The sequence below is a fragment of the Zea mays genome, chromosome 8, assembly GCF_902167145.1.
Source record: "Zea mays cultivar B73 chromosome 8, Zm-B73-REFERENCE-NAM-5.0, whole genome shotgun sequence".
In the NCBI taxonomy this organism is placed as follows: domain Eukaryota; kingdom Viridiplantae; phylum Streptophyta; class Magnoliopsida; order Poales; family Poaceae; genus Zea; species Zea mays.
In genome coordinates this window covers 75517420-75545293 of record NC_050103.1, presented here as the reverse complement: position 1 = coordinate 75545293, position 27874 = coordinate 75517420, and the positions used below count along the sequence as shown (strand labels likewise).

The 27874-nt window shown below is 46.2% G+C and overlaps 3 protein-coding genes and 3 long non-coding RNA genes across 9 annotated transcripts; 1 reads left to right on the top strand and 5 right to left on the bottom strand.

The window, feature by feature from the left end:
- The first annotated feature begins 1211 nt into the window (after positions 1-1211).
- On the top strand, positions 1212-8285 carry LOC103635379 (uncharacterized). Of its 4 annotated transcripts, none has more exons than XR_004851974.1 (4): positions 1212-5792; positions 6693-7381; positions 7589-7668; positions 7925-8285. It is a non-coding gene; the product is annotated as an uncharacterized lncRNA (long non-coding RNA). The 4 variants fall into 4 exon arrangements; XR_004851975.1 differs by having other exon boundaries at positions 1212-6924; positions 7062-7381; XR_004851976.1 differs by having other exon boundaries at positions 1212-6924; positions 7004-7381.
- Positions 8286-8489: 204 nt separating this feature from the next.
- Positions 8490-9999, bottom strand: LOC103635380 (zinc-finger homeodomain protein 6). The gene has a single exon (XM_008657844.3). It carries the CDS (start codon positions 9694-9696, stop codon positions 8932-8934), a length of 765 nt encoding a protein of 254 aa, XP_008656066.1. The 5' UTR covers positions 9697-9999; the 3' UTR covers positions 8490-8931.
- A 3621-nt stretch (positions 10000-13620) lies between these two features.
- LOC100194229 (DNA glycosylase superfamily protein) lies at positions 13621-14884 on the bottom strand. Its single transcript, NM_001139270.2, has one exon. The coding sequence runs from the start codon at positions 14867-14869 to the stop codon at positions 13886-13888; it is 984 nt and encodes a 327-aa protein (NP_001132742.1). The 5' UTR covers positions 14870-14884; the 3' UTR covers positions 13621-13885.
- A 188-nt stretch (positions 14885-15072) lies between these two features.
- On the bottom strand, positions 15073-16778 carry LOC118473108 (uncharacterized). The gene is made up of 2 exons (XR_004851977.1): positions 16528-16778; positions 15073-16436 (listed from the first exon to the last, which is right to left on the bottom strand). It is a non-coding gene; the product is annotated as an uncharacterized lncRNA (long non-coding RNA).
- Positions 16779-16905: 127 nt separating this feature from the next.
- On the bottom strand, positions 16906-17331 carry LOC103635378 (uncharacterized). Its single transcript, XR_002264179.3, has 3 exons — positions 17239-17331; positions 17100-17151; positions 16906-17004 (listed from the first exon to the last, which is right to left on the bottom strand). It is a non-coding gene; the product is annotated as an uncharacterized lncRNA (long non-coding RNA).
- Positions 17332-18051: 720 nt separating this feature from the next.
- Positions 18052-19764, bottom strand: LOC109941801 (putative nuclear envelope pore membrane protein POM 121B). Its single transcript, XM_020543017.2, has 2 exons — positions 18998-19764; positions 18052-18880 (listed from the first exon to the last, which is right to left on the bottom strand). The coding sequence occupies exons 1-2, from the start codon at positions 19762-19764 to the stop codon at positions 18877-18879; spliced, it is 771 nt and encodes a 256-aa protein (XP_020398606.1). The 3' UTR covers positions 18052-18876.
- Between the last annotated feature and the right edge of the window lie 8110 nt (positions 19765-27874).

Sequence of the window (27874 nt, the reverse complement as noted above, 5' to 3'; positions counted from 1 at the left end):
ATCCACTACATGCAGTACAAATAAGGGAGAGAAGTGGAGGGAGCAGGAGAGACCTCCAGATGATGTGCTCATCTCGCCACTGGTTTGCAGCCACAGCCGCTGCAGGACTCCAGGAGAAGGGGCAGGGACGCAGGGTGCTGTTCCGCTGCCCGCTGGTGTAGCCGCCGCCCGCCGGTGTCCAGGACTGCAGGGGCAGTGGCGCAGTGCAGGAGAATGAGAGGCAGGGGCGGTGCAAGAGAGGAGAGGACAGAGGAGACGTGTAGAGAGTCAGTGTTGGCGGCTAGGGTAGAATAGGAGAGGAGAGGAGACTTGCAGTCACTATAGATGGGCTAAAAAAGGCCCAATAACTGAACCCTAGCCAGGACGACCAGGTCACACAAATCGGACGACTAGTCGCCCTAGTCGACGATTAGTCGGACGACCAGGACGACTAGGTTGTCTAGTCGAGTCCTCCACCAAATCGTGCACTAAATACCGACCAGCCCGACTAATCGCGATTAATCGTGATTAGTCGGACGACTTAAAATCATTGTATAGTTTAGAATCGTTTGAAAATTTTATAAATCTTAATTATGTTTTCTTACATGTTATTACTCTTGATACATATAATCATAATTTGCACGAAAATTTAAGAAGGACCAAGAGGACACTAATTATATTGACTATGCCAAGTAGTAGAAGTACAAATAGAATGTAAGTGCCATATCATTATACACATCTTGATTCTACTTTATTTAAATACATAATAATGATTTTATTATTGTATGACTTCTTACTTTATATATTTATTGTGACCTCCTACCTTATATATTATTACTAATTTTATATAAATGTATGTCTTGCGTGAATTTTTAAAGTCAATTGAGGGTACATATTACAGGTTTTACCGATCGATATTTAGATTCCGATTGTAATCGGTGTAATTCTCGTACCAAACTTTTGTTTCCGATGTTTCTGAATTACCAATGTCGTTTTTGTTTCTGGAGTTTCCGTTTTCAATCTCGTTTTCCAAGAAAAATATAAAAATAAAAATAATTTTAGTGTTTACCGATCGTTTCTAATCGTTTTTACCCCTACCAACAACAGTGATAAGTGAGGCGCTAAACAGAGCACGGCCCAAAAGACCAACAACAGTGATGAAGTGAGGCGCTAAACAGAGCACGGCCCAAAAGACGCACGGCTTCAACCCGTCGGTGGCATCCACCAGAACAGAGCCCACCTGTGGCGGCAACACGCGCCGCGGCGGTTCCAGGCCTGCCTGCCTCTCGCGGTTTCCCTCGCGCTCTCCGTCTTTTGTGAAGCCACGGCCTTCCGGAGAGGCGGAGAGTCCCAACCCTCCTACCGCCGCGTGCTCTCCGGATTGTTGTGCTTGCGGAGTCGGTCGCGGCCTCGGCACGACGGCGCCGGCCTCCGATCCACACCCCGCCGAGCAGTGGCGGAACCACAGGGTATGCCGTATATGCCACGGCATACCGGCATACCCTGCCCGGCAATCCGATCGAGCCAACGCTTGGAGACGCCGTCTCCGATTGAAGTAGGGGAGAGCGGGGTGCCGGGGGTCAGTTTGTTGCCGGTCATCCTCCTCGTCGTCCAACCAGGTGAGTTCCGCATTTCACATCATCCATGCTCGCCTTTTAATTTTATATGGGAACACTAGGTCATCGCATCGTTCACGTTCACTCTCTGAGACTCCGAGACGCGGTTGCTATGGCCTATTTGTTGATTATTACGGGAATATGGCTGATGAGGTATTTCCTTCCTTCTGATGCTGGTTCATGTGTTCATTCGTCGGCTTGTTGAGTTGCTGTTGGTGACTTGCAGTGCCTGGTTTACTAATGATACTCAGGGGCACCGATTGGCTTGTTTCACGTAGGAATGCAGTTTAAAAACTGGAGCACCACCGCGTGGTTGCTTTTGCAGGATAGTGTGCCAATCAGGTCAGGACATAGGCTTCAGCATTATTTTCTGAATCCTGCTCACAACAATTGAACTGCAGTCTGTGCCATGACAACTGACAAGTCATATGCGTGAGTCAGACGAAGAGTTTGAGACGAGACAAATTTTCAAAGCAGGACACCTCTACTAATTAGTTGCAGAATCAAGTGTGTCTGTTGCACATGGCTTTGACAAAGCATTGCATTTCTAGTTTGCTGTTACATACCTAGACCCTAGTGAATAGAGAAGTCACTCCGGTGCTGCTTTAGGAATAATGCTAATTTATTCAGTCTTGATATCTTCTGTAAAATTCACAGTAAATTCATAAACGAAAGGGAATTTTATTTGTGAGTAAAGCCGTAATAGTATTTGCATCAGGAGTTCACAATTGCAGCATTGCCATCTTTAGGAATGTTTATTTATTTGATCAAGAATGTCATAGATTTCTTTTCACAGGGAACATACATGATTCCTAATATCTTTATGGAACCTCTTATTTCAATGATTATAGCATAAATGACGACAAACGTTTCATTTAGACTGCTACTCGGATTATTGGATATTCATGTGTAGAAGTAGTTGTGGGTTGATAACAAACTATTGCGTGATTGATTTCTTGTTTTAGTTTCAGATTTGTTTCACATGGTGCACAGATGTTCGTTTTTTAGCTGAGTCGCACTAGCCATAAAATTGTGTGACACAAGGTACAATGAAATTATGTTTTGGTGATGACGGTTAAACATGTAATTAGATGTGGTAATGGATCACGATCAAAATATTTCTTTACGATTTGTTTGGGCCCTTAATTATTTTTTGTTCGAAAAATGAATAGAAATCGAGCCCGATCCGATCCGAATATGATTCAATCGTTAAATTTTATAATGTAAAATTTAAGGTCCATTACCATCCTACTTGTAATGCATATTGCGTATTTTGGTAGTTTTTTATGAATTCGTTGCATGGTGTGTACTTGGGGCTAGCTCTTTACACCCGCACCCCACACCATTTTTGATATAATAATATGTTGCATGCTTCATTTTTTCCCGTTTTGCCTTATCGCTCTCTCTATATTGAGATGAGCCATTATAATTCTTGAACGATTATTGATGGTTTTCTGGGCTTGCTTGCACCTCAAATAGTTCTTGCTGGCTCATTGTTACCTACTCATGTTGATGAAAAAACAATAAAAAAAACTATATGATATTGGCTGTGAGGATCCAAGCCTTATTTTTTAAACGTAACAGCAAGAGCTCTGCCTTTCAATTAAGAATAAGAATAGAATTATGATTTTCCGAAGGTTTAAGTGTTAAATATAAAACAAAATGAGTGCTTGATTTTATCTCTATGTTACATAGTAAAATAAGGTTACTAACTGATAGTCAATATTAATATGAGTCTAATGCAACTGGAATGGATTAATTTGGAGCCAGAATGAGTTAAATATGAATTTTACAAGTTCTTAGATTTATTTTCATATACATTAATCTATTTTCGGATTTAATTCATATTTATATCATATTGTTGGACTGCGGCCACTAATACGGGAAGGTGGGGGTCCTTCTGTGAAAATATGGACCTAGGTGCTCTAATCTTTGAACAACCGTGGATGGCGGGTTAAATCAATGAAACCCGAGGGTCTCATAAGCAAATTACATGGTCGCAGGGCTATGGGTAGCTCTGATCCGCTTGATCACAAACGGACGACCCAGATTAAATCTATCATACCACGAAGTGGTATGCGACAGGGCCCCTAGGATTAGAGATCCACGGTCCAGATTTAACATAACTATACTCGACTCCTGCTCGCCCGATCACAGATCTACGACCTAGAATTAATCGCGCGAAGGGGTATGAAATGACCTGATCACGACTGCACCTTACTAGATCTACGGTCAGGGCGTTTTCCCCCCTTCCCCAACGGCGGAGCACGACGGCGCCCAGAGCCACACTGGCGACATCGCCGGACCCTGCCAAACTACGATTCCAAGCCAAAAGATTCCCCCCCGAAGCATCTACACGAAGCGGAGGTAAGTGCGAAGCTATAGGAGGAGTTCTCACCAAAAATCGCCCGCGAAGAAGTTCTGCCCACGGCGTTAGGCGGACCCGCGGGGGCTTGATGTTTCCGGCGAGGAATTCCGCGAACCTAGGGCCACAACCGCACGAGTAACAGATACAGACGGATTCCCCTTGCGTCTAGGCGTAGTTCTGTGGCTCCTCACAAGCGCTGGTCGGTGATGGGTGCGAGAAGTAGACGCGGCGGCTCAACTCTCTCTCACAAGCTGCTTGGATGGCGCGGTGGCGCCCGGTGGCGATCCTCAGGGTAATCACAAGGTGGAAGAGCAGAGGAGGGGAGCCCGCGACAGGGTTTTATGTCCTCGCAGGTCAGTTTGAGGGGGGGTGCTAGCTGGAGCATGCGGTGGCGCGGAAGTCGGCCACCTACGGTTGCAGAGGGGAAGATCTACAGGGCTTGGCCCGACAGGTGGGGTCCGCGTGACAGCGGTAAATGACACATGAGCGCGCGCGAGTGGAAGACTGATTGACCGGGCCTGCCTGTCGGCGCCGGTTTGCGTGAGAGCAGTAGCTGGGCCACGCGGGAGGAGGGGCTGTTTTGGGCCGAGGTTGGGTTTTCGGCCTAGGCTGCTTATTCATTTCTTTTTCCTTTTTCACTTCTTTTCTTTTCTCTCTTTTCCTATCCCTTCATATTTCAAATTCAAAACTAGACATGGGTGCTAATTTCAAATATCCGCAAAAAAAAATCCAAAATGATGCAAATCATATATTTACTTATTATTCTTTTCTTCCAACTGGTAGAATGCTTCATCACACATAAACTTAGTATAGAGTGAAATATACAATAATTAAGGATCCCATCTTTATTTAAAAGAAAGATCATGCCTCTATAATAACACACTAACATTATTTCATGAATAATCATTATCTTAGAAATCCCAGTTTGGTGTTTACATTAACGTCGGCCATCACCCGAAAGACTGTCTGCTCGTTGATGTCCTGCAACACTACCCGACCATCTGCACTCATCAAAGACGCAACAATTTGTATGATTCCAAACCATCCAGGTGGTTAGGATCACCATGTAGTTGACACATTTACACGCTTGAGTTTCTATGCCAGCACTTGTGGAACACGGAATAATGCCTCAGCGCCAAGTTCTCCAGGCGAACACTCACGCACGACGTGAGAAGGTGATGTGTGATCTCCTCCTGTCCACAACACAAAGCAAGCACTTTGGGAGGGCTCGTGTTGCAATCCTGTAGGCGAGACAGTCCGTCGTCCAGCATCTGTTATGTGAACATTTTGCACATCAGTGGAGGCCAAATGTGGACATGACCTGTTGAAAGCTGCCCCAGTATGGACACAAAGTTCTCCAGAACCTGCCAGCCATATTCCGTTCTGACACGCGTCATACATGAACATGATCCCCTGTTTAAGACAATATATCTATCCTCCGGACAAATAAACACGGTTGAGTAGTTGATACCAGCTGAGCCAACTAGGATCACAAATCCGTTAGCACTGTATGTGAGTCCAGTGCATCACTCGTTCCAATTAACAAATCTGCTGTTTTTTTGGCTGGGGTTCAACCACATGGTCTGGCACTGTAGCACGAGAGCCTTTTCTGGGTGATGCAAGCCCTTTAAGGCCTTAGTATAGATGCTCATGTAAGAAAATGGTCCCCAGGGTCCCACAATTTGGTCTTACAGATTTGTTAAATACAAATAGCAAAAGCCTAGTACCCGAATGCTTTGTATTGATCTGTTGATTATTAGTTGTTTAATCTTGTTGGTTGGGTGGTTAGTTGCCTATGCAGCTCAGCTCTACATGATTCTTGCCCACGGGTATGTATTCTTTAATTCCGCTCCCCCTTCCCGAACCCTCTTGAATCCAGTTAGAAGATTATTATCTTTTCTCATAGAGATTAGGACTTGTTTAAGCAAAGATGCATGGGCTAGTGTTATCTTATCCGTAGTTGTCAGATAGAGTAGTAGTTTAAGGCTGGGAAGGGTGAGATCAGCAGGTACTAAAAATATATTTGAAGCTTGGAACTTTGAGCTTGATTTGGTTTTATTTAGCCTGCACGTTGCTTAGGAACTTGGAGCCACAAGGATTGGTGGCAACTATCTGATACGAGCTGATGCGATCTTAGCTCTTTGCTCTTTATTTACTACTGGGAATATCTCATCTTTTCCCGACAAATTCTTGAGAACATATCTATACAGAGGTCTTCGAGTCCACACTTTCTCTGTTGCTAGTGATGATGATTGTGTTCTTTTTTCTTTCAAAAAGATATCTAGCAAAAAATCTTTCCACTGCGTTCTTTCCTGTGTGACGATCATTCTGTTTTCGAATTAATACAAGTGTTTCGACTTGTCACGGCTCTTTAGGATGTTTTCCTTTGGAGTACAATGATGTTCCCAGTGCTTGCAATCACGTGGGTCTGCTCTATATGGTTTGGTACACACGTTTAAGGTTATATATATATATGTTTCTTTGTCTTAGCTTATTGTGGTATGCAGCATACCATCTGTTACAATTCAAGTTGAGACAAACGGGTCTCAAGTTGAGACAAACGGGTCTCGTATTGTTGTAGCAAACTGCAATTTCCCTGGCGTCATTGTGTCAGTTGAATAGTTAATTAGGTCTGAATTATCGTTGTCAGTCTCTTAGGTCCGTCCCTTAGGAAGCAAGTCTGGATTAAACTGGTGGAAAGGAACCTGACACCACAAATGCTGGAACAGGGAGGGCAGCAAAGGCAAACAGCTCTGAAATATCGCAGTATTGGGTTTAGACACGGAAGCACACCAAACAGCTCTTTGATTCTTTGAATAGTTCAGCGCTTTCAGCATCTTGGGCTATTAATAAGACCTGTCAGAAGTGTAGATGAAAAGACAAAACTATCAGAACTGACAGGACTGATCATTCAGTAGCACCATGATGGGCTAAAGTTCAACAACTGTGCAAAAGTCCAAGGTCAGTGCATTCTGTGTCATGTATCTAAACTGATTTTTTGTTGGGAGAAATCATCTCAGCAATTCACCTGATTCTGCAGATGAGATCAATACATTAGGTAGGTATTAACATGTGATCTTTTCACCATTTTCTATTAGTTTGGGCAATTCAAGCTCCAGGTAGCAAATTGAGCTGGATAGGTGTAAAACACAGTAAATAACACCTGCCTGTAGATAAGGCGGAGCCAGAGCAATATCTTGGCCTCAGCAGCCGTTGTTGACATTTTCGGTTACTAGTCAAACATGTGATGAACAGATGCTTGCAAACTACAAAGTCATGGTCTAGACTGTGGTGAGAGAGAGCAACACAATTAGCAAGCTGGCTTTGGCATAGGGTCTGGCATGCGCTCAACGTGGTCAAACCGGTCCAAATCAACTTCAGCAAGCACATGCCTCAATGCCTGCAAGCGAGAAAGAAGGTTAGTCACCCTTAATGACATCCGTCTTGAGTTTCGTTCGATCCTATATATAATCCCATCGGAACTGGTTACATTCTGGAATCTCTGAATCTAATGGAAATATGTTAAGAATTCGTACCCAATCCAAGGCCTATGCCCCTACAAAATCCAGCTCACTCAACATTGTTAGCTTGCTGCGTTATTGCTGTTAATCATCCTATTTTTCAGCACGATGGCATATCTCAACTCCTAAGGGCCAAGGAAGCGCACGAGTTGGCTTGCTTCTCAACACCGCGGCGCTACTGCCTGTGAGTAACATTGCTTACAAGTCTGCAGCTCACACAGCTAGTTAATTGCGTTCTACTTTTTTTTCACGGCGGGAACCTTTCTATGCTAAAACTTGTTACTCGATACCGTAGTTGAATATATTGTTGATCAAAATATCCAGTATCACATCTGGATATGCCAAATTTCCCAGTTATCCGTTTATCCCCATGCCTTGCAATTTTCTTGGAGCGCATTCATTGCATCCTTATCTGCCTCTCACCGCCTCATCTCTTGCAGCAGCATGGGTGATGGCCCTATCATCATGAATCGAAATCCTTGTAAATCCTTAGGTTCTGGAAGGTAGAGGCGGCGACAGCACTACAGCAGCCATGTGAGTACGTGACTTGGAGCTCCAGCCCTCCATTAATGGAATCAATCAGGTCTGGACAATGACACTCGCTCCATGCATGGCAGCATGGGATGCATCTAGAGCCAAGTACAGTTTAAGCTTAAACACCACAGCATGCAAGTACACCTCCAATTGAATGGCAAACAGAGAGAGAGAGAGTGTGTGAAAGGTACGAGTATTTCATGCAACCTCGAGTCTCTCTAATGGCGGTGTCACAGATAATAAAATCTGCATGCAAGCATTGTTTTCCACTATATTTCATCCAGGCCCCCCTCCACACACACACACAGTATATCCTAGCTACAGGTATTGCATGCTGCTCTCTAATTAGCAATTGGCTGAAGAGAACTCAAGATTAATAGCTTATCATGAACTCATGCCATTTTGGCCATTAGTTTATGCTGGGTTGGAAGCTTGAGCTAAATGGAAAAAAGTGCTGCATTAGAAGGGAGGAGAGACCACCGGCTATATTCGCTATTGATTAACAGATTAAGTGAAGATGGAAATATAGATCGGAATTTAGATTGGTTAACCTTGCTCGCCGAAGGGGGCTAAATGGCAATAAGGTAGCAGGATTGTAGCTACAAAACATGCACAGTGCCTCCTCCTCCTTCCAATTGATCCCCCAAGCTAGTAAGAACAGAATAAAACCAAAGATATGCAAGCAAGAATCGTGAAGCAAAAGAGGATGGTGAAGACGTGAAGTGACTACAAAAAATCAAGGATAAGGTGAACCCAAAAACGGAAGGGAAGAAAGGATAGGAACCCCTCCTGACTTCCCTTGTTTAATCCCACACCCCCTCTCGGAGCCCATAAAAAAATGAGGCGGGGGATTAAGCAAATGGTGGTGGTGGTGGTGGTGCTGCTGACTGCTGAGCCTTGTCTCCCACCGTGGCTACTGGGGCTGCTGGGGCTGTTGCTGCCCCTCGGGAGGCGGCAGGTGCGGCGGCGGCTGCCTCCTGCCGCCGCTGCCGATGTGCTTGTTGTTGTGCATCCAGACCTTGAAGACCTGCCGCCGGACGCCGACCTGGTCGCAGAAGTGCTGCACCAGCGCGTCGTCCTGCTTCTGCATCCGCCAGCCGAGGCGTTCCGCGAACGCCAGCATCTGCTCCTTCTGCTCCGGCGTGAACTTGGTCCGGATCCGCTTCCGCCGGACGTGGCCCTGCGCGTGCGCGTGCGGCGCGGCGGCGAACCCGGACGGCGGGCCACGCTCCTCGCTGGACGACTCGGTCGTGGTGCCGCTGGGCGTGCCGTGGTACGGGAACAGCGGCGGCGACGCGTAGTGGGGGTGGGCAGCGCCGGCCGCGTAGGGGTGGGGCGGAGGCAGGAGCAGCGGGACGCGCGGGACCGCCGCGGCGGGCGGCGGCAGCAGGAGCTGGTGGCGGCGCCCCGCGTCGCCCTTGCGGTGGAAGCTGCGGTGGCAGCCGCAGGCTGCGCACTTGAGCCTGTCGGCGTCCTCGGGCATGAACTCGCCGCAGCCATCGACGACGTGTCCGCCCAGCGCCGCCGCGTGGTTGCGCAGACACTCGTGGTACGTCGCCTCGGCGGCGTGGTTCTGGTTCCCCGGGCCGCGGCCGGGGCCGAGGCAGGGCGGCGGCGCGGAGCTCGCGCCCATCTCCTCCGAGACGGGCTCCTCCCCCTCCTGGGCCGTGAATTCCATCAGCGCATGCCTGCCTGCCCTAGCGCCCTGCCGCGGCGACGAGGACGCCCTGCCGCGGCCGCTCCCTCTGGTGCCGCAGGGGCTGTAGCCTGCAAGACTGCTGGGGGTCGGGTCGGCTGGCTGGTATGTAGTTGCGGTCGTCGTTTCCTAGGGGTAGTAGGGGTGGTGCGGTGTGGGTTGGCTTTTGTGCTTTTGTTCGCCCGTGGTGCGTGGGAGGAGGACTGGAGGAAGAGGAGGCTGTGTGAGCAGGCCGGCAGCGGAGGGATGCGGCATTGATCGTGACCGCCTGCGGCGAGGCGAGTGGTGGTGGGGGGGGGGGGGGGGGGGGGGGGGGGTCCGGGCTGCATGCCTGAGCTGGGAAATGGCGCTTTTGTTTCCTACCCGGCGGTCCGCGGTGGCGGTGTGCAGTGCAGCGACCGACATGGGCAGGGGTGACCCTGACCTCCCGTCCCGTCCCGTACCCATGCCACGCGGGCCCCAGGCTTTAATGATGCAGCCGGAGAGAATTGGGCGGCAGCGCGGCAGGTACCACCGTACCAGTACCACCGCCGCCGCTGTAGCCACGGGCCCGGCCGCCCGGCCCGGGTGGGTTTATGGCCGTCGGATCGGGACGGCCATCGGGGAACGGCGCGGCCGCTGTCTAGGCCGTGGCGCCAACCTACTACTAGAAATTTACACGTATATAATAATCTATGGGAATGGGATGGAGGGCAGCCGTGCTGTCCGTGCAGGCCCTTGTCAACAGCGACGCTTCCACGGGGAGCAGGAGTCGCGCGTGCTGCCGTGCGGGGCTGCAACGCCACCGCGTCATTTCGTTGACCGGCTCCCGCTCCTCAGCCGGACCGGAGCCAGATATTTCTCTCGAGAGACGAGACCACAACTACGAGAGCAGCGCAGGGCCTGCGACGCGTCTCCCATACTAGGCTTGGCTTGAAGAACAGAGTAACAGTTGAAACCGGATACATACGTACGTCAAGACCAACCAAAAGCCCTCGTTGGATTGCCAATTTATATAAACTATATATGTAGTCTGCAAGCAATGCTCCTATTCGCTGGAAGGAGCCATACAATTCTGCAATGGAAGGCAATGCTCATCTGCCTCTCGGTCCTGATGCATTCATCGTCCGTCGAGGGCCATGTCACCATTTTATCTTCTTCTCTGGCCTCTGGACCTCGTATCAGCTGGTAATGTAACCTTAACCCTATTTGTTTTTACAGCCTACCTATAATTTGACGAGCAGGATTATTGAGAAGAGACGATGGCGATTGGTAGCCGGAAATTTTAAAAGACTGCTTTTTTCCTTTAATTTGACGAGCAGGATTATTGAGAAGAGACGATGGCGATTGGTAGCCTACCTGTAATTTCCATATTTGAATTGAGATTTGAAAACAGAACACTGAATATAGATGATGTGGTAGATCTAGGATTACCGGGCTATGGACCGGCCCAGCCTACTAATTTAGCCGTGCTTTCTAGACTAGCGTGACCTAAAACAGTGGGCCATGCATAAGACAGACGCCCATTTAGGCAACGGCCCGATGCCACTGCCTGGTAGGGGCCGTGACAACAGATTGCTACGGACCACCATTACCACAACCCTGCCGTATCACCAACATAATCCAAAAATAAAAACATTTGGACAACTGCATGGCCCATTTGACACTTGCACCTTTATTTATACATTAGAGTGTAGTATGTATACCTAACAGTAACAGCAACAGGAGGCTCAGCAATGGAGAATGGAGATTTTTCAATTAAAAAGAAAGAAAAGATGAAGAAAATAATAGGACCACAAACATTGATTGAGGCCATGCCAAAGAATATACAGCTGCAAACACATGCACTTCACCGAATGCTGCTGCCATGCACATTCCCCTACAGCCAAAACCAGAAGGTTTACACGGAGCCGCACGAGAGAGGTAGCCAGCAGCAAGCAAGAACGCTGACCCACATGTGAAAATCCTTGGAAAGCCAATAAGGGCTAGTTTAGAAGCCTTAAATCCAGAGGGGATTGGAGAGGCTAAAATGCACTCCGTATTCAAATTTGAATAAGAGGATTTTAGCCCCTTCAATCCCCTCCGAGTTTTAAACTTCCAAACTAGCCCTAAACTACTCCATGTTCCTAACAAAATGTCTCAGCCTCTAGATGGTGCTGATCTATGGTGTGGGGCTGTGCCATGCTGGGGAGGTGCTCCTGATGTAATCTTCGCCAAAAATACATTTTCCAAATTCTGTCCGGTTAAGAAACAAATATATGCTTCCAGGAAACTGTTTAAAGGATATGAGATTGCTACTGAGGCAGGTAGCAATAATGCTAGGGTGGAGCCTGCTGTGCCCAACAGGAAAGGAAGATTTGTGTCTAGAAAAGGTGAAGAATAACTTGGAGAGGCTGCTGTTTCACAAGGCGCACAGCTCGGAAGAGAAAGAGATGCTCAAATCACAAGACGCTCGAGGAAGCCAACAACATATCTCGCACAAATGGCTCAATCTGTCAAGTTAGTCTTCTATGAAGCGTGCCCCACCTAAATGTTGTTGGTCCTTGTCTTGCTTAATAATTATCTCTTTTGGAACCAAACAACCATCTCAGTAGCAGGACCAAATCAGATAGCTAAATACTATCAGCTAATGGATTCAAATAAGACTTAAGACTAGGACGACAATGCCCTAAAACAACCAAGTTGGCAATGGAGCCATGGAGTATGGAGAGCAAACGATTAGTACATTATTAACCAAAAATTCTGTTCCTTTCGATTTATCATATGTTTTTTTTTTCACTTTCTAAAATCGAAGGTCACTAGTAGTAGTTGGAATAACATTCCGTAAAACCGACTGAGTGCTCGCAAAACAAAACGAAGTGTGTAATAGAATCTTAAAACGCAATAAACTACAGAAATTCCTATATAACTGAATTTTGGCAGAACTCATTTTGCCGGCACTGTATCATCAACAGGCAAGCTTCAAAAAAAATCCAAAACATAGTAACTTTAATCAAGCTTTCTGTTTCTTCGATAACCAATGTCGAGCAACAGGGAGGAGCTCTTATAACATTCCATAAAAATGTACATGCCCTCAAAAAATTTCCCATGTAACAGAATATAAAAAAAACAGGATAAACTGAATGACAGAACCCATTTTGCCAGCATCGTGTCAAACAAATCAATAGGCAATCTTCAAAAGATCCAAAACGTCATAACTTTAATCAATTTCTGTCTGTTTCTTCGACAACCAATATTATTTCGGCTTATAATATCGAAAGTCTTCTAATACCGAAAGCCACAAGCAATTGGGAGGAGCTCTTGTAACATTCCCTAAAGTGAGCGTGCCCTCGCCAGAAGTACACGTGCAGTAAACCACACCAAGTTCGACATAACTGATTTTGAAAGAACCTATGTTACTGGTGTTGTATCAAACAAATCCATATGGAAGCTTGAAAACCCCAAATGTAATCATCATAATATGTCTTTGCATAGCCTGTGTTATTTTAGTTTCTAAAACCCAAAGTCATGAGCAAACGAGAAGAGCCCAATTTTGATTTAGAATTAGATGGGCCTTGGGTCAAGCATGGAACAATTCCATGCTTAACAACAGAGCATGCTCTTAGAGCATGTTCGCTTAGCCCGGGATTCATCCCGGAATTGTTCCAGCTAATCAAACCTTATATAAATTAGGTAACCAATTCGGCTAGGAATAGTTCCGGGTGGCTAATCCCCAAGAACCGAACAGGCCCTTACGGCTTGTTCGTTTGCGTCGGATTGCACCCGGAATCGTTCCGGCTAATCAAAGTTTATATAAATTAGAGAAGCAATCCAGCCGGGAATTGGGAATTGTTCCGACCCACCAATCCGACACAAACGAACAAGGCCTTAATCATTTTATAACAGGTGGACACTAGTATGAAGCATGGAACAATTCCAGGAGGTTCTAAAATACTACTAGGTGATTTTTACATTGTAAACAACAGCCAACCATGATCTTCACAGATTCTTGACACAGATAAACAACACAAACCAAATTGAAAACTTAATAAGTTTGGACGAAAATACTCATTTCATGTCCACCCTCCTGCCGTTCCATTCCAGAACAACAAAGTGCGGAACTGACTATCGGATGCGCAGAGTAAACATTGATCTAAGATGGAGTGACTAATGGGCAGAAGTGATACCGAATTCACCCCATCCCTGGGAGCATCTAAAAGGGAATGATCATTTGGATGACAGATTGCTGCTGCTGCTGCTGTAGCATAATCTGGCCGTCCGGCGAAGGGAGGGCAGGGATGGGCGGCGCCGGCTGGGGCACCTTGGACTCAATGAGCCGCCACATGTACCAGGCCCCAACAGAGCGGTAGGGGCGCCACCGCTCGCACAGCCTGTCCATCTGCGAGGGGCGAGGCACGTCTTGGAGGGCGTAGAGCATCTGAACGCCCTTGCGCACGCCGAGGTCGGCGGAGGGGAGCACGTCGGGGCGCGCGAGGGAGAAGATCATGAACATGTGGACGCTCCAGGCGCCGATGCCCTTGACCATAGTGAGCATGGCGGCGAGGGAGCGGTCGTCCATGTTGACGATCGAGGCGTCGGAGAGGATCCCTGAGGCATACTTGCGGGCGAGGTCGTGGAGGTAGGACGCCTTGCGCGGGGAGACCCCGATCTGGCGGAGCTGGTGCGGGCTGAGCGCGAGGACGGCGTCGGGGGCCACGCTGGCCTCGCCGCCGAGGAGCGCGAGGAAGCGGGAGTAGACGGAGGCGGCGGCCTTGAAGGCGAGCTGCTGGTACAGGATGGATCGTACGAGGGAGTGGAACGGGCGGTGCGGGCACTGGAACACGGGGGGCTCGTGCGCGTCGATGACGGCGGCGAGGGCGGGGTCCACGGCGCGCAGGTGGCGGATGGCCACGCCCACCTCGCCGGCCGCGGACAGGGGCTGGCCCGGGATCGAGAACGTCAGGCGGTGCTTCTTGGCCGGGTTGGGGTCGGGCGATGCGTTCGCCTCCTTCTTCTTGAGGCGGGAGGCCGCGGCGCTGGCGCGGGAGGCCGCGGCGCTGGCGCGGGAGGTGGAGGCGGCAGAGGCGGGGTCCGAGGCCCTGGTCGTGGCAGGTAACGCGGCGGAGGCGGAGGCGGAGGCGGAGGCGGAGACGGGAGGCGTGGAGGAGAGAGTCTGGGAGTGGGTTTGCTCGCCCATGGATGGAGAGGTCGGCGTCCGTCTTGACTTTCGCCCGATTCGAGTGGGATTGGGGGTGGGGTGTTTGTGGCATTTCGGAACTGGGCCTGGAACGAGTCGTCAGGCGACTAGTGACAGACAAGTGACGGTCCTTAATAAAAACTAGGTATGTACCCGTGCGTGTTGCAACGACACACAGAATATTCAAATTAAACACATCTGAATAGCCATGCAGTAAAAATATTTTGGTACTTTTCTCACAAAGACATAAATACCTAAAGTTGTATAATCTGACATGACAAGTAACATAACCCATAAGAAAAGTTGAACAGAAATATGTCCCCGCTCCCCGCAAGCCAAACACGTGCTTCCTCTCCTTCAACACAAGTAGAGTCCATCCCATCTAGATCTAGTCGAGCCTGATGACACCGTACGATTCCATCGGTGCTGCAGTGGCGTTCTGCGCAGCGGGGACGAACATGAAGAGTGAGATCGACCTGAATGCGTCTTATGATCATAGAACTTCGAACCACCTACAATAAAGTGTGAAAAAATATAGAATAAAATGAAACAAAAAACGAGGTAAATGCATGTAGTTCTTTTTTGAACACACACCTCCTTTGTTTTGTTTTCTTTCGTTTACTTAAAATATAACATGACTTTGCCCCCCTCTGTAGCCTAAAGGAGCTGCAAATAATAACTACTTGGTTTAATGTGTTCTTGCTTTGTTAAGCTCTGTTCTTTATTATGGTGTAGTGTGACATTTCGGATATTTCAGGCTAGTAAAGCAATATTTATTTTGACATATATAATTCTCATTTTTAGACAAATATGTCAGCCTTGGCTCTTCAACCTATCAAAATGATGTTCGATGGAAAACTGAAAATAGAGCTTTTCAGCTATAACTTTTTCCACCATGGACTATTACCAAAATCCTACCAGCACCAAAATCACTGGCTAAACAAAGCATGGGTACCGAAAATCCGTGGAGCCGATGCCGAATCCGTGGAGCCTTTGGTGGAGCCGATGTCGAATTCGTCCCAATCTGGCGGGATGCGGAACCGGCAGAACCGTGCACCATTCGCCTCTGTCTCAGCTTTGGACAATGGAACCATCAATTGGACAAGGACGAATTGAGGCTACCTGGTGAAAGGCAGGCAAGTTGGTGACGAAATGCGAGAAGATAGCTGGGATGCCGGTTTCGAGCTCGGTGTGGATGAGGCCAATGCCACGGACGCGGACAATGCCAAGGTTCGGGCTGAGTCCAAGGAGCCAGTTGATGGAGACCTTGCTCTGGACGTCAAACTCGTACTTCTTGATGGTGCCATAGTGCCAGACGCACATTATCAAGATGAAGATGAGAGCAAGAACGATTGGGACCCAGGCTCCCTCCCTGAACTTGATGAGTGCGGCTAAGAAGTACAGTGCCTCATGAACTTGATGAGTGCGGCTAAGAAGTACAGTGCCTCAATGGTCCCAAAGAACAGGATGAAGCCAATCGCAAGGAATATGCTCTTATGCCAGCACAAGACTATCACGGGGGACATCAGGCACGTTGTGACCAGCATGACGGTTATAATAGCCAATCCTATGTAAAAATAACAAGTAGATGTGAGATGGTCAGATGGACATCTATTACTACTCACTTTTAGTATGTATATATGTTAACATTGACATACCTGATGCATTTCCCAAGTGTTTTGTGTTCCTAAAACCAATGGTTACAGCTAAGCACAGTATCATCATAATCCAATTGATCTCAGGGATGTATATTTGCCCGTGTGCTTTGGCAGATGTATGGATTATCTTCACCCGAGGAAAGCAGCCCAGAGAAGCGCACTGCTTGATCATTGAGAATGTACCAGTGATGACGGCTTGGCTTCCCACAACTGCTGCAAGAATAGCAATTGCCATAATGGGCCACCTAATTTTCTCTAAAATGGTGCATTGTAAGCATTAAGAATCAGCACTGATTCTGATATCGCGCTATGGTTCACATATCTGATGATAAGAATTGGCGAGAATAACTTGCCTGGCATAGACACATAGAATCTGATCCTGTAGTCACTTTCCATGATATGATGCTTACACAGATAAGCAGCTTGTCCCATGTATGCAAGGATCAATGCTGGATACACCATGCATGTAAAAACAATCTACCCAAGGTTTTTTTTATTAGAGAATAATTCGCCATATACTGCTTCTAGGATGAAATGCAGAGAAAAGTTAGTTTGCAGCAAACAGTTTTCACCTGTATTGACAACTGGTTGAAATGCCCAGATCAGCAAACATTGCTTCAGAATCTGAAAGAGTGAAAGGGTCACCTTGTAGTAAGAGACACTCCAAAGATCAAGACAAAAGGTTCAGAAATGGTTTGCTGAGCATAGTACCAGTTACACATAGCAGTATTCCTCCCAGGCACATCCAACCTCCTCTCTGTGTCTTCCTCAAGAACTTGTACATGTAATATAGAGATAATGCTCGATATACAATGGGTTCCCAGTGAATAATATTGTAAACACCGATCAGGGTTATACATAGGAGCCATGTGATCACCACTGGAGCAAAAATGAAGCCAACCCAGTGTGTACCGTAGTGTTGCAGTGCAAACAGGCAAACCAGTATGATACAAGCAACAGGAAGTTCCACATCTGCAGATTCACATTAGCAGAACTTGATACAGTTAGAAGGGACTTGGAATAAAACAACACATTATTGGCGCAAAAGGGAATCAGAATAAAGTAAAGTCATAATTAGCTTGACAAAGCAGAAATTATTATTTGAAAAGTCAATAATAGGGTCCTTTGCTTCACAATTTGACCTTGGCAAATGTGAACTTCTATCAGCACAAGTGGCCCTTTTCCCCCAAGTCCCTGAATCTTACTAAGTGGTACCATCTTTCTGCCATCCCACTTTTTATACTAACACGACATCAATTTGGGTAGCATAACTTACATGAATTGTTATCCTTCCTCTATGACGAGCAGTTCAGTTTAAGACCTCTACCTATATCCCTAAAAAATGAGTAGTTCCATGTATTGTAGCCGATCTCAGGTCGCGCAAGGAAAGGGGAGCCGATCTCGCGTCGCACAGCCATGGATGGGAGTCGGCGCTGCGGGGGAGCGGGACGCGGCTGGGGGAGCGAGGCAGAACGTGCACCAAAAAAATGTGGACACCTACACTACTGGCTTAAGTAGTAGTAGAGATAGACCAAATGGTTCCAAAAAACCATGCATTTACATGATAATAAAAATTTAGTTATCTGTGCAGCTAGTGAAGCTTCGACTGGCCTCTTTAGGCAAGTTTAACTATTTTACTTCATTAAATACATTAGATAATTAACACTTAATAGTTAGAAATATTGTTGATTTCTGTAGATCTTAAACTTTGACCGGTGCCTAGACAAACAAATTGTTGTCCTTTCTTTTAACTCATTTTAGAAAACAAACCTTTTATTCATTTTTAATTTCACAAAATTACATAGTACTTATCCAATGTTGATGCACTATAATTGAATTACATAGTACTTCAGGCCACTGCTGCTATGGTTCAGAAAGCAATGGATTACATTGTTTGACACCAGACATTGACACACACATGAAGCTAATAAAATTAGTCCATGTTCTCAGATATTTTCTAGTCTATTCAGTTTTATCAAGAGGAAGTACAAGTACAACTGAATCAGGCCCTATATATGTCCAGCTCATTCCTGGGGTTTTTGCTATTTGCAAAATGTATAGATTTCTATTCAGTTTTATCCGGAGTAGGTAGAACTGAATCAGATCCTGACACTACAAGACACATGGTTGAAGAAGGCAAACCTGGTTTCCCTTGTGTGGAAGGCCATTGTTCGTATGGCTCCCCACCAAAGCGTATAATGGATGAACATAGGGCGAACAGAAGGAGACCATAGGCAAGTCCAACCTCCAGACGAGGTCGATGGTGTTGAGCTCGATGTGTGCCAGGTTGTGCAGCATGTAGCATTGAGCGGCACCCCATCTACTTGTGTGTGGTAATCTCCTTCTACGTCACCTGCACACAGGACAGCGACAACGCCCAGATCACCCATCGCTTCCTGTTTGGCGAAACGCCTCATCCTAAGACAAGGATCAGAGGGAGGAGATGCACGAGCAGCGCGAGAGGGTGTACCACAAGGGGCTTATCGGGCCTCGTGGGGTGGTCGGGGGTCGTCGCCTGTCCGACGGGGAGCCTGAATGTCCACCAGTAGAAGGCGGCGTTGGTGCGTCGTGCCTTGACGAGGGTCTGACGGTGGATAGCACGAGCGCCCCCATCTCCGCCAGCGACGAGGCCACACCGGCGTCTGCTGCCGGCTCATCGACATCGGAGGCTATTCTTTCTTGTAATTCGAGCTGGAAAAAATGGAGAGCCGAGGTTGGGGTAGGCACGGTGGGCGCAGTTGGGTCGAGGTTAGCGACAGCTTTCATGGAGGCTGGTGCGCGCAGATCCGGGGCGACTTCCATGGATGGCGCGGACGCGGCGTGCAGTTGGAAGGTGGGTCGCGCAGATCCGAGGCGGCTTCCATGGAGGCTGGCGCGCGCAGTTGGAAGCTGGGGCGCGCAGATCCGGGCGGATTCCATGGACGGCGCGAACGCGGTGGAGAGACGTGGCGCAGATCCGTGCAGTTGGAGGCTGGCGGCGCGGACACGATATATATCTTCCATGGACGCCGATATAGATCTTCCATGGAGGATGGAAGGAGGGCGGAGGATGGAAGGAGCGGCTGCGGCGCGGCTGCGGGATGCGCGGCTGGGGCGTATGCGGGGCGGCTGCGGGATGCGGCGCGACTGCGGGCGGGCGCAGAGGGAGCGCGGGAGGGAGCGCGGGGATCCGCGGAGGATGGAAGGAGCGACTGCGGCGCTGCCGCGGATGCGGGCGGTTGCGGGGCGGCAGAACATGCGCCAAGAGGTGGTGGACGCCTACACTACTAACATAATTAGTAGTAGAGATAAAAAAATAAATAATGGTATTACTCCCTCCCTCCGTTCCTAATTAGGTAATGCCGTTTTAATTGTTTCTAAGGAACATGGTAAATATAAAAATACTTACTCAATCTTTGTATTTCAATAAAATATTTTATAATTTAAAAATAGAGGGAGCGATTTATTACTGTTATTATAGTTTGGAAAAAAATCGTCTCAGTTCATCTAGGTTGAGAAGCTAGACCAGTGAAACCCCTGGCAATATAAATTATCATTTTCATCTGAGGTGATAATGGATCACGATCCAAATATCTCTTCATAATTTGTTTGATCCATTAACTAATTTAGTTTAATATAAATATAAATATAAATATAAATATAAATATAAATATAAATATATATATATATATATATATATATATATATATATATATATATATATATATATATATATATATATATATATAAAGTCTGATCCTAATTTGATCTCATCCTTAAATTTTGCAATATAAAAAATAGAGTATATTACCACCCGTAGGGGTGATGTCTCTAGGGTAAGATAATAGATTTGGTCATTAGAGATACACTGAAGTTATGCTCGATACCATTAAAATAGGTGTTGTGGCTTCTCTGAAAATAGTCGTTGTAGATAAAATTCAGCTCAAGTGAACACAACTAATGACTTCACCCTCCAACTAAGGTGACATCTGGACTTCTCATCCTTTAACCCTCTATTGCTACACTTAAGGGCTGGTTTGGTAACCAGGGATCACGAGAGAATTCATGAGGAGGAATCCCCTATTATTCAATTAGAGGATTCATGGGGAGGAATCCCCTTGTTCCCCATGGATCCCCTCATGATCTCTGGTCACCAAATCAACCCTAATAAAGCTCACTAAATAGAGAGATTGTTCGGTTGAAGGGCGTTAAGTTGTAAACTGTAATAATAACTAGGACTTCTTTGAATAAAAGGCGCATCTCCCACAAATCAGGCAACCTAGAATTAAGTGACATGTTTGCGGGCAGGCAGAGATCTAGATTTGCTCTCATCCGCTTCGCCACTCGACGGTCTCATCGTGGGGGAAGAACAAGCAGCTCGCCGTCGAGTGAGGCCATGCGTCCCATCCTTGTCTGTGTCTGCACTGCCTTTTTGTCCCCCGCGTCGGCGTCGCGGCTCCATTGAGCATGTGCGTCACCGGCAGGAGGCGAGGGCAGGCAGTGTCGGCGATGGCGTCCGCCGACGCACGCTTAGTGGGGATCACCTCCTCCATCTGCGTCATCCTCGACTTCCCCAAGCCAGGTGGTTTCACCCCGACTTCCGTAATCATTACTTTTTGTTCTACTTGAGCGCTACCCCCACCCCAACACCGCCCCTTGCCTTCTAGCCTTCGTAGCCGCATGGAGTTGGCCTGCTAGCGCCGTGGCCGATACCTAGCCCGTGCTCGTCTTCCTCGTGACGTGGTCAGCTCCCTCTCCTCCGCCACCACAAGCGACGTGCGTGCGACTTCTACACCGATAGTAGGGGTCACCTCAAGCACAGCGCCAACCTCATAATGTGTCGCTCTCCCTGTTTGGATCTAACATTCGAGGGTTTGGTTCAGTCTCAGACAGCGGTGGCGTCACGGACGTGGCGTCGAAGGCAGACGCGGTGGCGATACAGATGGTGTCCCGCAGGGGCTGTAAGGAAAATGGATCTCGGGCCATTTGGATAATTGAGTTTTGGTGTTTGATGATCAACACAATCCGTGAACTAATAAGTTTTCTAGTGTTTGTATTTGTAGTTCACAGGATGCAAGATTAACTTGGACTAAGGAATTGAGGAAAGCAACACCTCAAAAGAAGACATTAAAAAGATCTAAGAAAAGTCCAAGTGTGCTGCCTGTGGACTGTCTGTGCGTGGAGCACCGGACTGTCCGGTGCCCACACGTCGGACTGTCCGGTGCACCAGGGAACCGCAGCCCAACGGCTAGTTCCAGGTGGCACCCGGAGAAAAGACCACCGGACTGTCCGGTGTGAGGACTGGACTGTCCGGTGTGGAAAGCCTGCGGCGCCAATGGTCACCTGCTCTGACAGGGCAATGGCTAGGCGCACCGGATAGGCTACAGTGCGATGTCCGGTGTGCCACAGAGAAGCAGCAACTTTTCTCCAACGACTCTATTTTGTGTTAGGGGCTATAAATACACCCCCAACCGACCATTTCCAAGTGTGGGAGCCCAAGAGACATACCAAGGCATATAGTAGACATTCCCAAGTGCTCTTGCACCCAAGTGCTTAATAGAATCACTCGGTGATTAGTGTAGGTGCTTTGCGAAGTGCTTAGGTTAGTTAGACCGCTTTAGCGCTTGCTCTAGGTGAACCCTAGTTAGTTGAGTGAGTTTTGTAAAACCACACAACCTCACGGCTCTTGCGCGAGCCATTGTAATTGTACCGAGTGGGGCGAGTGTCTTGTGAGACCGTGACAACCGCGTTTGTGTCACGGCCGCCACCGTGTACCGAAGGGAACGAGGCCCACGGCGTTTCAGCCGAAAGCTCGATAGTGGAGACGGCGGGGAGCGTCCGAGAGGAGCCGGAAGCGGAGCACCACTTGCGCGTGGAGAAGGCTCGCGACTCTCTACGGAGTTACTCGACCGAGGTGCTTGGCCCTCGCGTGGGCTTCCCTTTGCGTAGGGGCACCAACGAGGATTAGTCGGGACCTTGCGCGGTTCCGGATACCTCGGTAAAAATACCGGCGTCATCCATGAGAGTTTGCTTCTCTACTTTGCTCTTTAAGTTTTCCGCATTTATATTAAGCATTTAAGTTTCAATCTTGTATACATACTTATTTAGTATAGATTGAAACTTAGCCATTGCGGTAGAGATAGCAACACTTAGACAAAACCTATTTTGCACATTCTAGTTTGACTATTTGCATAGGTTTTGCTCTAGGGATTTATTTGTGGCCTAGTTTAGCGAGGGTTTTAAAAGTCCTAATTCACCCCCCTTTTAGGCGTCACCCGTTTCCTACAAGTGGTATCAGAGCCTGGTTTGGCTCATTTGAAACGCTTTAGCTTCACCGCTAAAAGAGCCGACGCTTTTTAGAGGAAGGGATGGATACCCATAGGCCACCACACTTCGACGGCACTAACTTCCCATATTATAGTGCTAGAATGGCTTGTTACCTAGAGGCCGTTGATCTAGGTGTTTGGCGAGTCACTCGTGACGGGATGAACCCCCCCCCCAAGAATCCCGAGAAACCCACCACGAGTGAGAAAAAAGAAATTCATTTAAATGCTAGAGCCAAAAATTGCTTGTATGAATCTCTTAGCATGGATATTTTTAATCAAGTATTTACCTTGAAAACTGCTAATGAGATTTGGCTAAAATTGCATGAGCTCCATGACGGCACATCAAATGTCTGTGAGCAAAAACATTGCCTAGTCTTAAATGAGTATAATTCTTTTGCTATGAGAGATGATGAGCTTGTTAGAGACATGTATTCTCGTTTAAATCTAATCATCAATGAACTCAACTCTATTGGCATAAATAAGCTAGGTGATGCAGACATTGTAAGGAAGATTATCTCCCTGCTACCACAACGAAGATATGGGAGCATCATCACCATCCTTCACAACATGGAGGACTTGAGTACCATGACCCCGACCATTGTGATTGGGAAAATCACGACTTTTGAGATGTCGCGAAAAATGTGTCGGGGAGAGGAGCCAACTTCCTCAAGGCCATATGCTTTTGCATGTGATGAAAGGAAGGGTAAAAAGAGGGCTCCCACTCCAAGTTCCTCAAGTGAAGAAGAGGAAGAAGAAGAAAGTGATGATAATGAAGATAATCAACCGTGCACATCATCCTCCAAGGACGAAGAAACAATTCGACGCGTCGGAAAGGTAATGGGGATGATCTGCAAGATTAATCTAATGGGTGTGCCCCTGCAGGTTGAAGATCTTCTCTTTAACATTGACAGGAAAAAGCAAAGGAAGAGAGGATGCTTCGCATGTGGGGAGAAGGGCCACTTAAGGGACAACTGTCCAAATATGGCCTAACCCAAAAAGGGGAGGAGCAAAGGCAAGGCGCTAACAAGTGTTAGAACTTGAGATAATTCTTCAAGTGAAGATGAACCTCCAAGGACGCGCAGCCACCGGTCCTCATCACGCTCATCACGGTCATCACACAAATGCCTTATGGCAAGAGGTAAAATGAGCATTCCATCCTCTAGTGATGATAATAGTAGTGATGATGATGGTGAAAGAAAGCCCTTCATAGATGAACTTGCGGAAGCCGTTAAATTTTTCCAGGATGTTTGCACTAAGCAAAAAGCTCAACTTAAAACTTTGAAAAATAAATTGATTAGCTCCCAAAATGATTATAAAGGTTTGCTAGAAAAATTTGAAACTTTTGCAAACTTAAACTGTGAGCTGTCAACTAAAATTGAGCAATTAGAGTCTAGTGCTACATCCACAGCTACCGATGATGGCCTTATTAAAAAGAATGAAAAACTTAAGGCTGAGTTAGCTAGCTCTCAAAAAGCTATTGAAAATTTGCTAGAGAAAATGGAAATTCTTAGCATACACAACAATGAGCTAACTACTAAGCTAGAAAACATTGGTAGCACCCTAGGAGCATCTTTAGTTGAAATTCCTGAAATTATTAAAAAGGATGCTTCTACTTCTTGCTTTGATTTAATTAGTGATTCTAACTCCTGCAACCAAGTTCTTGTTGAGAATATTGTTGTAGAAACATGTTCAGATGAGGTTGCAAAGGAAATGAGCAATTAAGGCAAGAAGTGGCTTGCCTTGGCAAGGCTTTGTATGACAAGAAAGGCAAAGCCAAACAAATCCGACCTCCACAGGATAACACCACTGCGGGAGTGAACAAGCCTATGGAGGGAGAAACTGTGATTTGTAGGCTATGCCACAAGGAAGGCCGCAAGTCTTTCCAATGCAAGGCGATGACCGAGGATAAACAAAGGCAAAAGCTCAAGCAAAAGCCATCAAGCAACGTCTCCAACACCTACATCAAAAAGGTGGACAAAAAGGCTGCTACACCATATTTGATCAAGAAGAAAAAGAATGTAAATGTGATAGCAATCAAGGCCAACAAGCAAGCCAACAAAGGAAAGGGGGCCAAACGCATCTGGGTGCCAAAGGAAATAATTTCAACCATGAAAAGTGTGGCGGAACCGCCCAAATTATTCCAACTTAAGTGCCTAAGTCCCACCTTAACAGCTATACTACACTTAAATAGGAATAAAACGTCAGTCCCTTGGATCTAGTCCGACGAGGCCACTAACAGGGTCAAGTAACACGTACTCACTCGAAGGTGAGGCACAGAGCAAATACAATAAAACATAAAACCATACATTAAGGAGTATTTAATTTATTACAACATCATCGGAGTTTAACAAAAGTAGTGATCTTCGGAATGCAGCGGAATATAACTAACGGTAAATAAACGGAGGGATGGGGAAGCCTGTCCCATCACTCCTCATGCTCCTCCTCTGCCGAGGTAGGGTCCCACTCGACTGTCCAACCCAGTGGCAAGATGGACGACCAAGTCACTCCAGCAACCATATCCTCCAAAGAACCTGTAAAAATTATGCCACAAGCAAGGCTGAGTATACTAATACTCAGCTAGACTTACTCGGTGTGAGGAGTCTACTCCTCTACCTCTAGACATGCAGTTGTTTGGCTGAGGGGGGTTTGGTTTGCCAAAAGCACTAGCTGAGTCTAAAATCAAGTTTAGCTTTTCAAGTTTTAGTGTGACTCTCTTAAGACTAAACGTGTACCTATCTAATCATACATGGTATCAAGCATTTAGCAATCAACATCCTTTGCCAATCAACTCATTTCCACTTATTACTCAATGCAGTACAATGGATCAAGCAGTCTCATTAGCTGCGAGAAGCAGACGATTCGAATCGAGTTTTTATCCTTACAAGGTAAACCTAAACACACGATGTGGCGAGGCACTCCGTCCCCACACACATCAACTGTCCCCATCGATTCCTCGTCAACAGATCTGGGCTCACCGCCTTGGCGTACAATGCCTCACTGACCCCGACTGCCGTCGTGCAGTGACCGCACTTGTACCCACCATAACTGGAATGGGAGACCACGTCTTAGGTCGCGTGAGGGGTAAAGTCTGCTGCCAGGTTCACTGAGGTACTAGGCTTACCGATTTACCATATTTCTCGGCATGTGCTTAGTACGTTCAAACGCTTGACACAGGTATCCGCACGTTAATCCTTATTCCAATTTCTGTTTCGTAAACAACGCATCCCCATGGATCCATGTCCACCGACCATCATCATTCTGTTATCAAAGTGGATACAACCAATTCCTGACCTCGCGCGAGTGATAGAAAAATCACTCTACTTCTATCGAGATCCCTAATTAGTAAAGCAGCTACTCGACTTAGCATACTAGTATCCATCACAAAAGGAATCCTGAGTTCATGCAACTAGGGTTTTTAGACAACTCCTACACGTAAGTGTACAGTACAAGCCTACAATCATTAAGTGCAGTAAAATAGCATATATATAAAGGTTATGCATAAAACCGGGGCTTGCCTTCCAAAGCTGGGGCAGACAGATCCTCGATGGCAGGCTCTGGTGCTGGCTCCTGGACTACCTCCTGAGCAACTCCTTGCTCCGGAACGAGGATGTATTCCCCATCAGCGAGATTACAGTCTATCGAATGCAATGAATAAGATATATGCATATTAATGATATGAAAATTTGTAAAGGCTATGCATAGTAACACATTACTAAATTTAGTGGTACTCTAGGGTTTCTTTTGGTTATACTTAAGGGTTTTTATACCTTCATTTTTGGGATCTTGAATGAACTTATAATCTTTAATTTCATTCTTAGGTTTCATGAGGTTCTTAGAAGGTTTTAGTTGTACATTATCTAGTTCTCCCAAAATTTCCCTTTTTCTTCCTATTGTGCTTCTTATTAAGCATTTTTGAACTATCATGGTCAGTTAACATTTCCCAAAAATGTTATAAAAATTACAGGGAGTAAACATTGACCTCTGTGGGTTATCCTAAAAATTTGAGGTTGAAATGAATTCATATACTCTTTGCGCATTAACAAAAGTAAGGAAAAAGGGCACTTTACATTATAGCTCTAATCTCTGTGAGGTTTCTGGGTCAACATTTATTTTTGCCAAGATTCCTAGGGAATAATAGATCTTTGTGTTAAAAATCACAGAAAAAGGCCTCCTGGATATTTAGTTGTGATTTTCTAAAGTTTAATACCAAAAAGGTACTTATAACTAACTTGTCATTTGAAAAATGTCAAACAACAGAAATTACATTTTTCCTAGATTCATAATAACATTTTATTAGTTATCCCAAGGCTTGGGGTGGTTTAACTTGTCATTTGAAAAATGTCAAACAACAGAAATTACATTTTTCCTAGATTCATAATAACATTTTATTAGTTATCCCAAGGCTTGGGGTGGTTTCTCCTGAGGATTAATTTTTTAAGATTTTTCTAAGTTTTCATTATTTTTATGAAATAAAAGGTATTTCATTTCTTTTGTACTAACATAGGGTCTAACAAAATTTTCCAGTGAACTATGTTAAATAAGTGAGCTAGCAAAAATGTGGTTGCCCCCTGGTTATCATTTTAAACTCCCTTTTCTATTTTCTTTAACTTTGAGCCAAAATGAGTTTAAATGGTAAACCCTTCCTTAATTTGATGTACTGAGGGTTGTATTATTTTTAAACAGGCTAGGGAGTGGTTAAGTACTTCTCTAATTTTTCTTAACCTCAGTCTAAAAGTGTAGCTATTTTTCCTTCTTTATTTATCCTTTGGTCAGTTTACTAATTAAATTTAAACTTTAAAATCTTCTGCAATACTTAGGGTGTTTTGTATTTTTCTTAAGTAGTTCACATTATTTAGAACCTAGCAAAATTGGTTTGACTAAATTTGGCTAGATATAACTGAAGTTATGAATTTTACAAGCTCTGTTTGTATTTAAATAAATAATGTTTAAAAGGTTTTCTGAAAAGCCAGTTTACACCGAGGACCCTGGGCTTTTCCTAAACCAAGCCTTCAACTTATGCCCCTGCGCAACTATTACCTGAG

Excerpts from the sequence above, each read along its gene's own strand:
- LOC109941801 (XM_020543017.2), bottom strand. The coding sequence starts at position 19,764 with ATGTTCTGCCGCCCCGCAACCGCCCGCATCCGCGGCAGCGCCGCAGTC.
- LOC100194229 (NM_001139270.2), bottom strand. The coding sequence starts at position 14,869 with ATGGGCGAGCAAACCCACTCCCAGACTCTCTCCTCCACGCCTCCCGTC.
- LOC103635380 (XM_008657844.3), bottom strand. The coding sequence starts at position 9,696 with ATGGAATTCACGGCCCAGGAGGGGGAGGAGCCCGTCTCGGAGGAGATG.